Source organism: Daldinia vernicosa (assembly GCF_022497035.1).
Source record: "Daldinia vernicosa strain CBS 139.73 unplaced genomic scaffold F5Y00scaffold_51, whole genome shotgun sequence".
NCBI classification, from domain to species: Eukaryota; Fungi; Ascomycota; class Sordariomycetes; order Xylariales; family Hypoxylaceae; genus Daldinia; species Daldinia vernicosa.
In genome coordinates this window covers 28,323-43,638 of record NW_025953967.1, presented here as the reverse complement: position 1 = coordinate 43,638, position 15,316 = coordinate 28,323, and the positions used below count along the sequence as shown (strand labels likewise).

Below are 15,316 nucleotides of genomic sequence, written 5' to 3'. Positions count from 1 at the left end.
TTAAAGATGTAGTTCTCGTTATGTAAATACCACGTTATATTAAAAGAATTTCCTTCTATCGGTGTATATGTACCTATCCGAGTTTTATACAACTATTCTGGTATCTACCTCCTAAACCTACACTAGGCCATATCGCAATGCTAAGCTCCACTAAGAGGTGGAGAAGCTATAATCATCAATGAGATGGCGGGGCAATACTGGCTTTATCTACCTAAGGTTGCTGACTTATTTACGTATAATCAAGTCCGGCTAGAGTAATTGATTCTATTCTGTATATAACCCTTAAGACACTAAGCCGTGTGAGTCAAGTGTGCATTCGGCAACTAGAAAAGGCCCGTCTACAAGATATAAACATTAGATACTCTTCACCTTAATCACTACCTACATTCTTGAGGTTGGCAGAACATTCAGTGCAAACAGCAGTATATTATCTTGATTCTTGGAATCGGTCGAAATGACGACTTCGCAGTCAACGCCAGCCACGCTTGGCGCAGAAAGCTTGTTCAACGCCAAGGGTATCGTTGCTGTTGTTACAGGCGGCGGTACAGGTATGTGACGATGCCTAGATTAAGCTTACCTATACTACGTTATGTACATATGAACATATGAACGAACATGTTACTGACAAACATACCTTGTACCTCAGGAATTGGGCTCATGATAACTAAAGCCTTAGCCAACAATGGCGCTTCAAAGGTATATATCATAGGGCGACGTCTGCAAGTCCTGCAGCAGGCTGCAGAGCAGATCGGTACTGGCAACGTAATTCCGGTTACCTGCGATGTGACGTCCAAAGAGTCCTTACAGTCAGCGGCCACTCAAATACAGCAGGACGCCGGCTTCGTCAACCTACTGGTCTGCAACTCGGGTATCGGTGGGCCTTACGGGAACCGGCCCAGGCCCGAAACCACCCTGGATGAGTTCATCGAGGCCAATTTGTCCATACCCATCCAGGATTACACTAACACGTTCGCCGTCAATACCAGCGCTGTATGGTATACCACCATATCATTCCTGAAGCTTTTAGATGCTGGCAACCAGAAGGGCAACGTGGAGCAGAAAAGCCAGGTAGTCGCCGTAAGCAGCATCGGCGGCTTTAACAAGATAAATACGGGAGGGTTTGCTTATGGACAGAGCAAAGCCGCCTGCATACACCTTATTAAACAGTTGAGCGTGGCACTTCCACAGTGGAACGTCAGAGCCAACGTCATATGCCCCGGCCGTAAGTGATTCAAGCCATTCAACCTCGGCTTTTGCTCCCTGTAGAGGACAAATAAGTCCCGGGAAAAAAAGAAAAGTAGAATAGGTCGCTTTTATCATGCTAACAGGTACATAGTCTATCCGAGCGAGATGTCGGCCCCTATTATCGAAAAAGGAGGAATCGGGAAAGATATGGTGCCTCTCGAGCGTGCCGGAGATGAGAAGGATATGGCGGGCGCTATTCTCTATCTCGCCTCCAGGGCAGGTGCCTACTGCAACGGCGCCGTCCTTGTGACCGATGGAGGAAGGTTGACTACCTTTCCCTCGACCTTCTAAGCCTAAGCGAAAATCGCGGCCGAGAATGACAGCCAAGTTATCCTAAGCAGGACTTGTTTCCCGCCTAGTCAAGTCCCAGTTCATCAAGCGCGCTTCTGGCAGGGTCATGCTGAATTAGCTGAAAGGAAATCACATATGTGTGCCGCCTCTTTTGAAGATAGTGGAGGCAGGTATTAGATAGGGGCGGCAAGTCCCGGTAATTGTCGTCGCGTTGGCCCGGTCATACGAGCCGAAGACCGGGTTTTTATAAAACAATACCCGAGGTCAGTCACCTCAGGCTAGTTATCGAATATAGACAACCGACCAATTGTAATCATCGGTAGTCTACTCCTTGATCCCGGGAGCTCTCCCTACCCAGTCCACTGAAGCCGGCTCACCGCATCATAATAGATGAATAAGATTTATATCGGGGCCGCTATCTATATGACCCTTGCAATAAAGGTCATAAATGTAGCAGTGTTTTGAATGGAAGCGCTTTAGATAGCCACCAGCGTACCTGAGTAGGTTAGTTACCTATCTACCATAGTAGCAATTGTTTAGAATTGCTTATCAATTCAATATAAAAGATACAGGCGGAATGCGTCTAAGTAGATGAGTTAATGGTGATTACATCTCGGCGGTTACGGGGCATTATTAGACCCTATCGGATAATTTCACTGGTAAGGTAGGACAGACTGGCCTCGCGGCTTTAGACCAATCATGGATATTCCATAGAGAGAAATAGGCGACGCTATGGAAAGTATTGTCTCGGTAGACTGCGTGTGGACGGTCATAAAAGAACCCCCTTTATATTAGGTACTTTTCACCTGGCCGCCGGTCGTCTAACTCTTCGCATTCTCCGGGTACGATTTGGTTGGTATACGCGTATTAGATGTGGACATACCGTATTATTCTAAGAGATTGCGTATATGATACACAATTAAGGAATCCGTCGACTTCGGTTCTTTTCTAACATGAACAATAATAGGCAAGCCGTGCCGTCATTAAAACCTAGCCATTTTCTCACAGCCGGGTTAAGCATCCGTATTGGCACCCGTATTTAGGTAGCTACCGGCTACTCTCGTGAGACCCCAAACAAGGCAAGCCAGGTAACTATAGATATTGGAGATGTAGATGAACCCATGGAGCAATTGGAGCCGGGACTGTTATTCCGTCCCGTGATCGCACATGTATGAACCTGTTAGACTTGCAGATATCCTTTGCTATGACAGGTGACAGGAGCTCACATAAGCTTGGCTTCCACCAGGAGTAACAACGCGAAACGGAGTTGGAGTTCTAGATTGGAGGACGAAGATGCAGCAGTCCTTTTTAGGAGAAGACCTGCCCTGTCCTTGCTTGCATGTTTGTACGAGTGTTTGTACCTATCAGATTCTACTAATTTTTAAAGCGATGGAGAAACCCCAGTAACTTGACGTCACTTGTGTAATGTCTTTATCATAGCTATTCCCTTCCGGTATCCGGTATTCCAACAAAATACACATTTCTCTTCGGATAGCCATCATGGGGAACGCATAGATTTAAAGTAACTTCCTAATAGCAATGTCCTTCAGCTTATATAATATTTGCTAAATATTCTAGAGGATATATTAAAGGCAATAAAGCTTGTTCGTAGATTTCAAATAAAAGATTAGCACGTGCTTATCGATAAATAGCTGTCTACGTGGACCCACACGCTAAAATACTGGTACGATCAGTACGATGCATGTGCATAGGGACTTTACCCCGCAATCCGCCAACTCTCGGGACAAGAGACGAGGATATCACGGCACTCGAGAAGGACAAAGGTTCAGATGTCTAAATCGTCGAAATCGAGGAGGGATGACGGTTTTTGCTTTCATATCAGGTAGTTCATGACCTTTCTGAGGATTTGCTGAGCCTATATACAAGCAGTTGGAGCCGAGATTGAACTCTGTCCAACCACCCAAGACCTTTTATCTTTTTCCACACGGACTTCCGCAACTTTGACATCAGTCCCAGCCCACAATAATTCCGGTTGAATGGGAACGATAGCGCAAATCTCAACCATGCAATGCCGAGATCCATGGTTCCAGGCTTACTTATGTAGGGTGCCGCTTTTGACGTTTACCTAAGTAGAGTGCCTACCTATTATAGGCCTTGATTATGGGCCAACGACGAGAATACTTCGTAAGGATGACATTGCTTTTATATACCGTTGCTTGTAGCTTATATTGCAATAAATGGTATATCCATGAACTTCCGAACGGCTCCGAGTAGTTATTCATTACAGCAAACTAGCCGGAATATAGTGTTATTAAAGTTAGACGCTGGTATTTTAAATAAATAAATAAATACCTATCGACCCGATGTCGCGTCAGGTAGGAAAATAGTGTACTAGGTTACATATATGTAAGTGGTATAGAATAGGTGATAGGTAAAGAGAAGAGTACTTGATATCAGAAGCACCAGAACTACAACTGTAACGGGAGCGATCGTACAGCATGACCTTGTTTCCAGTTCGATGTCGGCATGATGAATTGTATGCGTCAACTCCGCACTCGGTGCCCCTCGGTAGTGTCCTAACCACCAGAAACTATACGCGGTAGGTATAGAGGGGATTCCATCATCGTCGCCAATAAGAACTCGAGGTAATCGAGAAAAGGAGGACGAATGGTTCAAAGGTACTTTTCATCTCTTTTACATAATTTAAAGCTCTAGTCCCACTTCTCTTTCCCTTTCCTTCCTTCATCTTACATAGTTAGAGTTTACACTTGCATGTATACTATACTAGAAGGCAGTCGACACCCCGAAACATTATTCCTAGTAGCAACGACCATACCCGAGGTCACCCTCCTTAATAAATACCTATTTATTCAAGGACTGGCTTCCTTTTTATACCACGTACGCTAACACAAGGCACTACTTACCTTAGGTAGGTACCTATATATAACCTGCACATCCAGTGCTTTCCAACTCATTAAGCTTTTCTTTTTCTCCAAACCTTCAGAGGCCAAGTCCTCCTCCATCTAATTAATACTTTATATCGTCAACTCTTTAACATTACTTAAATCCATGTTCCTAGCTACACGCGCTTTTGCTTTTGGATTTTACTTGGCCTTGTAAACTTGGTGGTTGTTATTCTGTTGATTCCCCCCCACCAAATCCGATAGCTATCCTTCGATTTCGCGGCGGAATATTCCTTCTGCTGACATCATCTGGCTACATACACACCGGCGTCCAATATCCATACCGACGTACAGCTCTCCCTCGCCTGTTGAGCTCAACCTGTGATCCCGCCGGTCTCGGTGGCTTTTTCAATTTCCTCAATCTAGGGCTGATAGTTGCAATTCAGCTTTCTAGTTGGGGTGGAAGAGAAGCCCATCTCCGGGTGATCTATTAATTTTCTACTGAGACATTGTTGCACAAGTTGGTTCCCCCCATTTTGTTCGTTCGTTTGTTTGTCCCGTCATGGAACGCCGTCCTCAACCATTTAGCTACTATCCGCTATTATCAACTTAATACCCTATTGGTGCAGCCTCGCAGATATGGCCTTGGATAATAAAACGGTATCCGAGATGAAATTCCAACGTCTTTGGCCGCTGCCCGGGGTCTAATAAGTACAGTACATACACCCCATTTCCTATCTTTCCCGACCGGTCCACATCTGTATTTATCACAACAGATACCCGCTAAATGGGGCCGAATTGCAACATCGGCTATTAGCTGTACACCTCGGTCATGACTATGGCTATGCTTTCAAGCGGATGTTGAGCGCCTCGGCCAATGGCGCTTCTCCGGACCTTCTCAGGAGTTCCCTACGTAGTCCGGCCTTTCTTATAAGCTTAAAGCCGTCTCACCAAAATGACACTTACGGACATGCTGCTAACTATGTCTTGTTAATACTAGCTTTCTACTCTTTCTGTAGGCATTCCCAAAGTTCAAACGGGTCTTGGCCTTGTATCAGTATACGATTTCTTCGCCTCCCTACTGTCTTGCCTTGCGACTGGAATTCGACTAGAATTATGAGCTCTAACACCTTTAAGCAAGCCGCGGAAGCAGCACGAACTAAGACGTCCGCCATGGGCAAACAGGGCTCAGAGGCAGTTTCTGCCGCAGGACATGACTTCCTACACACACCCATCATGCGGGCGGTCCTTCCATTCATTAACGGCGGTATCTCTGGCATGGTTGCGACCGCTGTCATCCAGCCTGTAGACATGATCAAGGTCAGGTTGCAACTTGCTGGCGAGGGCACTGCTACCGGGAAAAGACCTACTCCGTTATCCGTCACGCGGGATATCCTTGCGCAAGGCAAGGCTCTTGACTTATACACCGGCCTCTCAGCGGGACTTCTTCGACAGGCGGTATATACTACAGCGAGATTGGGTTTCTTCGACACATTTATGAAGGCCCTATCAGCGCGTGCCAAGGAGAAGGGTAGAGAGGTTACCTTTGTTGAGCGAGCGAGTGCTGGACTTGCAGCCGGTGGGATAGCAGCCTTTATCGGAAACCCTGCAGATCTCGCTCTCATTCGGATGCAATCAGATGGCCTTAAGCCTGCCGCTGAGCGCAAGCACTACAAATCGGTTATCGATGCATTATCGACGATCGTCAAATCCGAAGGCGTCACTGCGTTATGGGCCGGTGCGACACCAACGGTGGTACGAGCCATGGCGCTTAACTTAGGTCAACTGGCATGCTTTTCGGAAGCTAAAGCGCAACTTAAGAAGCATACCCAATTGTCTCCTCAATCGCAAACCCTAACGGCCAGCGCCATTGCTGGATTTTTCGCTTCCTTCCTCAGTTTGCCCTTTGACTTCGTGAAGACGAGATTGCAGAAGCAGCAACGGGGTCCTGATGGCAGACTTCCGTACAAGAGCATGACGGACTGCTTCGTCAAAGTCGCCAGAGAGGAAGGTATCACGCGCTTCTACCGTGGATTCAGTACCTACTACGTGCGTATTGCGCCGCACGCGTAAGTTCATCCCACCCAAAATTCGGAACAGGCCGGAATAATGTTTGCTAACGTCACATTGTAGTATGGTAACCTTAATTGTTATGGATTACCTTGGTTGGTTGACGAAATAATTTGTCAGCCCCGGCTGTTGATTACCCATCTTTTATCATCTTTAGTTCGCTTAACTGTCTATGTAGAAAGCGACCGGGGGCGTCCAGCGGTTATCATGGGAAGCATTGCCAACGTCATTTACGGGGGACTAAGGAAAATACCATTTGTATATATTATCATGGCTTTCATATATTCTATACTTTGCGGAATGCAACCAAATGACATTTTGTACAAGGGGGCAAGAATCATAAGTGGCTATATGATACCATATGCTTTACACCGATACACCCCCTACCCTACGGCCCGAATATTTTCGGTCCTTATGTAGCCTTCTTGGTGCAGATGATCCAGTGTAAATATCCGCAGGGCCAAAGAAACTGCTCCTTTCCGCTCTTAAGCTCCCAGCCGTCGCTGTTGGCACCACAGGTCCGTAATAGGGCCTCAACCTCGTCGGCAGTGCGGGTACGTAGGCACGAAATAAGACCGTCGAAGACAAGCACAAAGGGGACGACAGGGATAACATAAACCCAGAACAAGCGCACGGGTGACCACCAATATAGCAGTGGAGCGATTAGAAAGATGAAGAAGCCGAAGGCGAAGCACGTCAGCAGGCCGGTGGGGGTCCGGTCTTGTAGCTCAAAGATGCTAAGGGGAAACTTGTCAGCGTCATCCGCATAAGATAAATATAGAAAATTCCTAGTTTAGGGCTCTACTCACCCGAACCCATCGCTAGTCTCGACCGTGTTCTTTAAGATAGCGCGAGCTAGGTCGTCATCGAAGTGGTGGAATGCCAAGTTGAACAGCCGGAAAATCCCCTTCCTGCTCTTCTTCCCCGTGTACCGACGTAGTAGGTCGGCAGGGGCGCTGGCGGCGTCGACGGGGCGCGCGACGTACGTTAGGTGGTCGCTCTTCTTACTCGCGGCTTCCCAGGACTCGACGTGCGGATGCAAGTCGGTCAGCACGAAGTCCACCTGGCTGTCCTCTTCCTGGACGGTAGTAGACTGGGCCTTGGGACTGGCAACGGCCGCGTAGCTCGGCGTGTTATCTGCGGCAGCGCGACTTTCGCCGTCTACGACGCCGGATTGCGCCGTCGCGGGAACCCGGTGCGTCGCGTCGTCGCGGCGGCGCGCGAGCTGGCTGTTCAAAGCTCGCTCGATGAATGGTGTGGGACCACCGGCTCCGGCGCAGAAGTCGATGTAGGTGTACCGCGAAACGGAGCTGCCGAGTTCGCGCCGTAGCGTCTCGGCTACGATGGTCGCGGGGCTGCTGCGCTGCAGAAACGGGATGTGGACGGTCCAGGCGTGCGTTAGGCCGTCTTGGACGTATGCGCGGAGGAAAGAGGGGAACCTATGAGGGTGGAGGTAAGTTACCTAGGTAGTCAAGTGAGGGCATGTTGACGCGGGATGAGGCTGACGACTGCTGTTCCCCTTGTCTTGTCGCTATGCAGGGAGAGGGTAGGTAGGTCAGACAGCCAAGAGAAGCGGGATAGACCTGCGGTAAGCCACAGCGGGTGAAGATGTGTTGGATCGGACTATCGATCAATCAATCAATCTGTTGACCCAACGTGCCATGGCCATGCCGGACGATAACAGCCAATTGATGCTAGGTAATTAGGGGAGGCTGAAATCCGGAGCTCCGGTGGTCTAGTGCTTACGGTTCTGGACTGTCTGCATTGCATTGCATATAGGTATATGTGGATGTGGATGTATGTAGGTATGTACTTACCACGGCTGGTCGTCGATCTCCCAGAGATGCAATCGGGGGATCCAAGGGGTTTGGGATGCCATTGCGATGCTGATACACCGTATAGTTCTCGGTGTAGTAGCCCTAGAGTATCTCGTCTCAATTGAAGTGGATAATAAGTTAGACGATAGGCGGACAAACAGCTTCGTGTGTATGTCTGGTCTGCGAACCGGCACAGTTGACAATCGAAGCTATCCTGAGTAAATATGAATTGCTAGCGACCTTAAGAAAAGGAGCGGGGAGTGGTATGGAAGTTTTCTAGCTCCCCTTGCTGCCGTCATCATGACAGCTTCATCTCCTTCATGATTGGCGATTTTGTTGAGTTTCGAGTTGAGCTTGGACGCGATGAACGGGTTCGGGTTTACAAGGGGAAGATGGGAGATTGGAGCCAATCACATGTGTCGAATAGTAAATACGTACCTAATATAGACTAGGGGAGAAACAACAGGGGCTAGGCTAGGCTAGGCTAGGGTAGGGAATATCCGCATGTTCCGTTGCGTCATTGGCGACTGACGTAAGGCTGAAACGTCGAGACAAGAGATGCGATGCCCCTGAAAACATGTGATAGAAGATAGGTACGGAATACAACTCTACAACAACAAAGTCAATGAGAAGAAGTTTTATGATATACGAGTATCAACCGTTAATCCAATCTTTTACATAGGTACATACCTACATGATGACTTTACGATTCCTCATTTGAAAGATCTTCTTGCTATGAGCTTCAAAACACCCGAATTCAATTTTGCATCTCAATTGATAAAATTCAGTCGCTTTACCAATGTAACTTAACGAATGTAGCTGGCCCCTTTTATTAGACCAAAATCACATGAAGCCATTACATAGCATATACACCGAGGCTTCTATTTAACATTCTACGGTAACTGATATGGCTCTCCTTGAAGGGTACGGGTTAGCTTGGCTCGGGTTACTCGGGATACTACTCTACTATCAATTCACTTTACGGACCCCAACTATTCGACGGAATGGGGCTCCCTTGAGGTAAGGCACGTCTCAATACTCTTCCATAAGGCCATAAGGCTACCGTCCAGAATTTAACCTCGCGTTAGAAAGCCGCCAAATACCCTACCCATCGTAGGTAATGGAATCCTCTTTCTTCGGCCACGCCAGAAGCTATTTTCTTGGTTCGTCAAGTGCGAAAGGCGGTTTGGCAACGAGACGTTCCAAATCAGCGTACCCACCCTACCTCCAGGCGTGGTCATCAATGATCCCAAGAACCTAGACTATGTCTTTAAAAACGAGGGTGTCTTCTCCAAAGGCGACTTCTTCAAGGGACTCTCTCGGGACTTGTTTGGGAACGGAATCATTAATGTTGATGGTGAGCTATGGAAAGCTCAGAGGAAAGCCGGCCTGGCCTTTCTCAACACTTCCAACCTACGAGTCTTGACAGACATAGCGCTGCCGCGGTATCTCGGCCGCGCTGTAGAACATGTGCAAGTGCAGGCCCGTGCCAGGAAAGTCGTAGACCTGCAATCCGTATTTCACGAGATTACGAGTCAGCTTATGGGAAAGATGGCTTATGATATGGAGATGCATGCCAATGATGATTTCACTGTTGCATTTGATTATGCCTCAGGCGCGACTACTGAACGCTTTCAGAACCCGCTGTGGTTCATTAAAGAGCACTTCGCCGGTTCTAAGTTCAGAGAAGCACTGCATACAGTCCGTACTTTTGGTTACACGATTGTAGACAGTGCTGCGAATTCAAATACCAAGAAACAGAATGACAGGTACACACCGGAACTGACACCGGATAGGCTAGATGAAGTTTCCGGCAGCTTAATACAGTCGTTATTGCAAGTTTTTGGCGACAACCGGGAAATCGTATCTGATTCTGCCTTAAACTATTTATCTGCTGGTAGAGATACTGTTGCCCAAGCACTAACGTGGTGCATATATCTCCTTATGCAACATGAATTCGTCATGGACAAGATTCGGAACGAAGTACGGACGTTACTCGACAACACCCAGGAGCCATTACTACCATCTGATAATAAAGGGAATATCAACTCGAGCATCCTCACGCCCTCGTCGCTACCATACACCATGGCAACATTTTACGAAACACTCCGACTCTACCCACCAATCCCTTTCGAAATCAAGCAGTGCGAAAAATCAACCACGCTACCCGACGGTACTTTTCTCCCAGAAAAGTCCATAGTATTTTGGTGCACCTGGGCCATGAACAGGTCCAAAATAAGCTGGGGAGACGACGCAGACTCCTTCCGGCCCGAAAGATGGCTTACGGAAGATGGAAAACTAATCACGAAGAGCGCTGCCGAGTTCCCGGTTTTCAACGGCGGCCCGCGATTGTGTCTCGGGAAACGGATGGCGGAACTATTAGCTGCCCAGGTCATCCCAACGATGGTGTTGATGTTTGATTTCACGCCAGCCTACGGGGGCGAGAGAGTTAGCAAGAGCAGTCTTACTTTGCCGATGAAGGGCGGATTGCCATGTCTTGTGAAGTCTAAATCTTGAGTATATCCCCCCTAACATGTGAAGGAGATTGCTTCAGCTATTTCCTATCTATCATATAGGTTTAACCCCACTCCTGCCCCCTTTCTTGGTTTTGGTACTCTGAAGGATCTTTTCAGAGGCAGGTCCAAGTCAACTAAGAGGATCAATACTGCGCAGGCAGGTAGTCTTGATATCATCATTAATTCTAATTAATCAGGCAATACCTCTTTCTCGTTAATGGGATATATGCATTTGAGGGGTCAGTGGGATTTGTTTACCGTCCAAGTCCACAATAGGGAGAATTCGTATTGCCATTCCGGAACGACTTCGCTAGACAATCTGTAACTGGGGGGTGCACCGGTCTACTAAAAGTTGGATTGGAAGAGAGGCCTACAGATTATTTGACAATGACCAGCCAACTCTTGAAGTTGGGATTAAGTTCAGAACAATTCCTTAGGTCGAGCGTGGACGCCCATTAGGAAAACAAAGAGTTTTATTCGGTATAAGTATACGAGAGAGAACAAGAGGAAAGGTTCTTCGTCGTGCTCAGGGTATTTTGCAACCAGGAATCTTGACAAGATGGCTAAGAAGACTACACTCCTTCACACGCTCAGATGCGTAAAACAACACGCGGGGATTGCTATAGCCGAGATAAACAAGCGGCTAAACCACCTCAGAGATATACGAAGTTTAGATCACGAGCAGTTTTGGCGACTGTTCAATATAATGACTTTTCTTGAGATGACTATAAAGGGGACCGACAGCGGTGTGCCCGACAAAAAGGCTGCTGCTATTGCAACCCCTAGCTGCACACGTCGTCGTAATCAAACAAACCCGCTAAATGAATTGGTGGAAATCATACGGGCACAAGAACGTCAAGAGGAGGCGAAGGATAGGGATAGGGTACACTTCGACCCAGCCCGTTTTCCTGTCCTCGCAGACCGCCAGCGACGGCGATCATGCTCACAGCTCGACTTCATGGCGTCAGAATAAGATGTACGGATATAATGATGCGCCGGGAAAGATGACGACGAACGGGGCGCATAAGGGGAGTGGGAGTGGGAGTGGAGGGCAGAGGCAGGGTTGTCATTAAAGATGGTGTTATAGGAGGTACTCTAAACCTTGGGTGTATGATAGAACTCAATCTTTTATAATAACTCTAAGTCGATGTTTTCCCATGACATCTTAACAAGGCACATAGCCATTAGGTGGATTTTGTGCTTATATGCAAAGCTCAACATGGTAGATATATGTTTAACAAAAGAATAGTTAAGGTTAATGTGTAGTAAATATTTGCTGCCAACCCCTTTTACAGTCAACTCCTCAATGAATCAACTTACACAGTAGGTGTTAATTAATCTTGTTAACTAATGCATATTATCATACAAGTAAGGGGCGTGAGTTCGGCCACATCATCGCACCAAAAATCATCATATTATAGATCCAGTCTTCGTCAATATGAGCATGTATAACAGGTACTTTAGGTAGTTAATTGATCGTCCATTCAAGGAGTCTACAATATATATTAGACAGCTCCGCTTTGAACCTCAAATCGTCTCACCATTATACATTTAAATCCTAGTGTAATATAATCAAGCATTGTCGAACACTGGAAGATATGGGTAAAAGGGTTTCAGTTATCTCGTATTAACGGTCCAGTCGTAGATTTCTTTAAAAATTACTTGTGCTTTTGTAGAGTTGCGTTCTTGCTTGTCCCTGTTATAACTAGCGTTGCCTATAGATAATGCAACGCTTTTATTCCAAGTGCCTCTGCAGTCCTAGGTTAGGACTCCTGGCATACGAGTGCCACTAGTAGTAAAGCGCCATCTATTCGCTCTCCGTATAGGCCGCGCCGATAGAATCTCCAACATACTGTTGTCTTTAGCCACAACTTATAGTCGCCGACTATAAGTCCACGTATTGCTCACAACTGCGTAAATCGAGATACCCTGTAGTAGTAGAGGATGTATTTATTTATGACTCTAAAGCAACCCATTTTCTTTAAAGAAGCTAGCATTGTGTAGACTCAACCCTTTCCCGCATATCGCATAAAGACACGACTAAGGGGGTCAGGCATAGCACCTAGGTAACATTGGTAGCACGATCAGCCATCCTTCTCGCCCTTTGCAAAGGCATGATTACTCACAAATAGCAACTACAGAAGGACCCTGTTAAACAACAGCCCCGGACACCCGCTTAACCCGGCCTCGACAATACCGCTGCCCTAAGTTCCGAGTCCCTTACCCGCCTCCGGCCGTGTTACTCGGCTTCCGTCAACGACGTACCCATTGAAACCCGCTCACCTCCCCCGAAAGTTACTTACAGGACGAGTTGAATTTCCCTCTGATGACTCTTCCTACACCTCCCAATATTTCTATTTAAATCTACCAACATCCACCCCACGAGGTAGAATCTACCTTTCCACATCCTTCTCACCACAAGACAATATTCCTTCCCTTCCTTCTTCAACACCTCGACAATTACATTGAAGTTTCATCCATACAAACCATCTTCTTCCATCTTCTGTGAATCGAATCTTATCCGAGTCTTCCTTTTTGTTATTCAGAAAAGATGGAGTCCAAATTTCTCGAGCTCGTCACCTTCATCAAACAGGTTATCCTGTTTTCGATCGCATTGCTCGCTGGCCACGCAGCATTCATCGCCGTTGTGATGAAGAGAAAGTGGTTCCTCCGCGTCGTTCAAAAAGTCGCCCCCGATTTCCACTTTCGATACCGTCCCGTCATTTACGGTCTGGAGTTGATCGCGGTCTGGTGGTGTTGGGTCCTCGTCAAGTATATCAGCCTAGCCCTATTCGTGAATGTTGCGCTGCTACTTGCGATCAAGAATGGCCTCTTCTACGAATCACTCGAAGTCTATGTCTTCGTTGTGTTGATCGCTGGTATCGGCTACCTCCTCTCCTTGATCTCAAACAGCGCGCGTATCGAGGCAATGCTGATAACCGAGAGCAACGACGTGGCCGTAAGTAAATCGCTTTTCTAACAACTCCCTCCCTCTTCCCCCCCTTTTTTCTAAGCCCTCCCCCAATTCTATCTCGCTAACATATTATCTCAAATAGCACCGATACAGATGGGACCGAACCCGCCTCCACTATGCCGGGCGTAACTGGCCTCGAAATTTCTTGCTGAAGAAGATCCTCTCCGTGGCAGACTGGGTCCATCAATGGAACAACGGAGTCCTAGATCGCGTCATGGCTCATGAACTTCAGTATCCTCGACGTTACAACCCGGATCCTGAGTCATGGCCTCAACAAGACCTCGCGTTCCTCGATCAATCAGCGAACCGCAGCCGAGAGATTTACCTTATCCCAAGCAGCGGATTTTAACTATCTGCCCACAAAGACTTACCTGCAGTTATACGACAAGGGAGTTCAGCAGTAAAATTCCCCTATGACCCGAGATATTACCTACCGTTATTAATAAGAAACTGTCAGGCTACCAACGAACATTCGGCCTGAAATTGGACGCGATACTCTTGAGAGAGGATTATGGGGACGTAACACGGCGGAAATGAGCGGAAGTCTCTGTAGCTATCAGTACTAGTGATTATGTTTAGTGCTTTGGCTTATTGTGCTATCAAGTCTCATATGTCAACTTTTTCGTTACGAAAAAGCCCGAGGCGGGCAATAATGTATCTGGTTTTTATGGCGGAATCATCTTTTCCCCAGCAGGGAATAGGGATAGGTAGCAATGAGGAAGGGGACGTTCCTGTTTCCTAGTACAGTATGCAGTCTTATCTCCATGAGACACACCTTCAGAATGCTAATTGCTTCTTCTACTCGAATTCTTATGTGGTGAGTGTAACCGAAAATTCGTAATACGTGTCCGGTAACATAATGCTGACCACCTTTTATTCTTCAGTTCTTGAGGCTCTCCCTAGGTATTACTATAGCATACTCAGCTGAGCATACTTTGGCTTAATCATAGTATATGAGACGTGCTACGACTAATTGGACGACCTTTTCTAATAATCAATCTGGATTCTCCAATCACCCCTTCTATTCCGTTGCCATTCCCTATCCCCTTTAGTTAAACTCCTACTAGACATATACAGGTAAGACATTAAGCTAACCTGGACTCTCAAGTCCTACTATTGTCCTTTTAACCCCACCATATACTGTACGTGGTCGTAGTCCTCTAAAATAGTTGTCCAAGATATAGTTGATAAGAACTGGCGCGGGCTACTTGTCACATCTAAATGAGATAAATTCATATATAGAAACTACCTCATACAAAACTACTAAACTCTGGAAAGATATGTAAATGAAGATGGTCGGAATTAAAAAGCTAGTAAAATAATTGGAAAAACAGCAAAAAGAAGAGTCGACGTGGGCCTGATTCGAACAGACGCTCCCGAAGGAACAAGATTTCTAGTCTTGCGCATTAGACCACTCTGCCACCACGCCGATTGGTTGTTGAAAGATGGTCTATTATGCACATTTATATAGCATGGCCTTTAGAGGGAAGCGCTAGCAAATTGTGAGCATATTGCACAGATGATTGGCCTAAGCGTCCA

At 46.8% G+C, this 15,316-nt stretch overlaps 5 protein-coding genes and 1 non-coding gene across 6 annotated transcripts; 4 read left to right on the top strand and 2 right to left on the bottom strand.

The window, feature by feature from the left end:
* Positions 1-224: 224 nt before the first annotated feature.
* F5Y00DRAFT_245378 (NAD(P)-binding protein) lies at positions 225-2,065 on the top strand. Its single transcript, XM_048008954.1, has 3 exons — positions 225-548; positions 647-1,222; positions 1,337-2,065. The coding sequence occupies exons 1-3, from the start codon at positions 455-457 to the stop codon at positions 1,534-1,536; spliced, it is 870 nt and encodes a 289-aa protein (XP_047861740.1). The 5' UTR covers positions 225-454; the 3' UTR covers positions 1,537-2,065.
* A 3,451-nt stretch (positions 2,066-5,516) lies between these two features.
* On the top strand, positions 5,517-6,582 carry F5Y00DRAFT_265144 (mitochondrial carrier; the record flags this gene model as incomplete). Its single annotated transcript, XM_048011760.1, has 2 exons — positions 5,517-6,469; positions 6,534-6,582. The coding sequence occupies 2 exons, from the start codon at positions 5,517-5,519 to the stop codon at positions 6,580-6,582; spliced, it is 1,002 nt and encodes a 333-aa protein (XP_047861739.1).
* On the bottom strand, positions 6,534-8,803 carry F5Y00DRAFT_160781 (uncharacterized protein). Its single transcript, XM_048004694.1, has 4 exons — positions 8,288-8,803; positions 7,977-8,093; positions 7,280-7,909; positions 6,534-7,207 (listed from the first exon to the last, which is right to left on the bottom strand). The coding sequence occupies exons 1-4, from the start codon at positions 8,347-8,349 to the stop codon at positions 6,883-6,885; spliced, it is 1,134 nt and encodes a 377-aa protein (XP_047861738.1). The 5' UTR covers positions 8,350-8,803; the 3' UTR covers positions 6,534-6,882.
* A 51-nt stretch (positions 8,804-8,854) lies between these two features.
* F5Y00DRAFT_160710 (cytochrome P450) lies at positions 8,855-11,083 on the top strand. The gene is made up of 2 exons (XM_048004693.1): positions 8,855-9,307; positions 9,376-11,083. The coding sequence occupies exons 1-2, from the start codon at positions 9,195-9,197 to the stop codon at positions 10,802-10,804; spliced, it is 1,542 nt and encodes a 513-aa protein (XP_047861737.1). The 5' UTR covers positions 8,855-9,194; the 3' UTR covers positions 10,805-11,083.
* A 2,271-nt stretch (positions 11,084-13,354) lies between these two features.
* F5Y00DRAFT_265140 (uncharacterized protein) lies at positions 13,355-14,126 on the top strand (the record flags this gene model as incomplete). The annotated part of the gene is made up of 2 exons (XM_048011759.1): positions 13,355-13,762; positions 13,860-14,126. 2 exons carry the CDS (start codon positions 13,355-13,357, stop codon positions 14,124-14,126), a joined length of 675 nt encoding a protein of 224 aa, XP_047861736.1.
* A 998-nt stretch (positions 14,127-15,124) lies between these two features.
* F5Y00DRAFT_t132 lies at positions 15,125-15,206 on the bottom strand. Its single transcript has one exon. It is a non-coding gene; the product is annotated as a tRNA-Ser (tRNA).
* Positions 15,207-15,316: the final 110 nt, after the last annotated feature.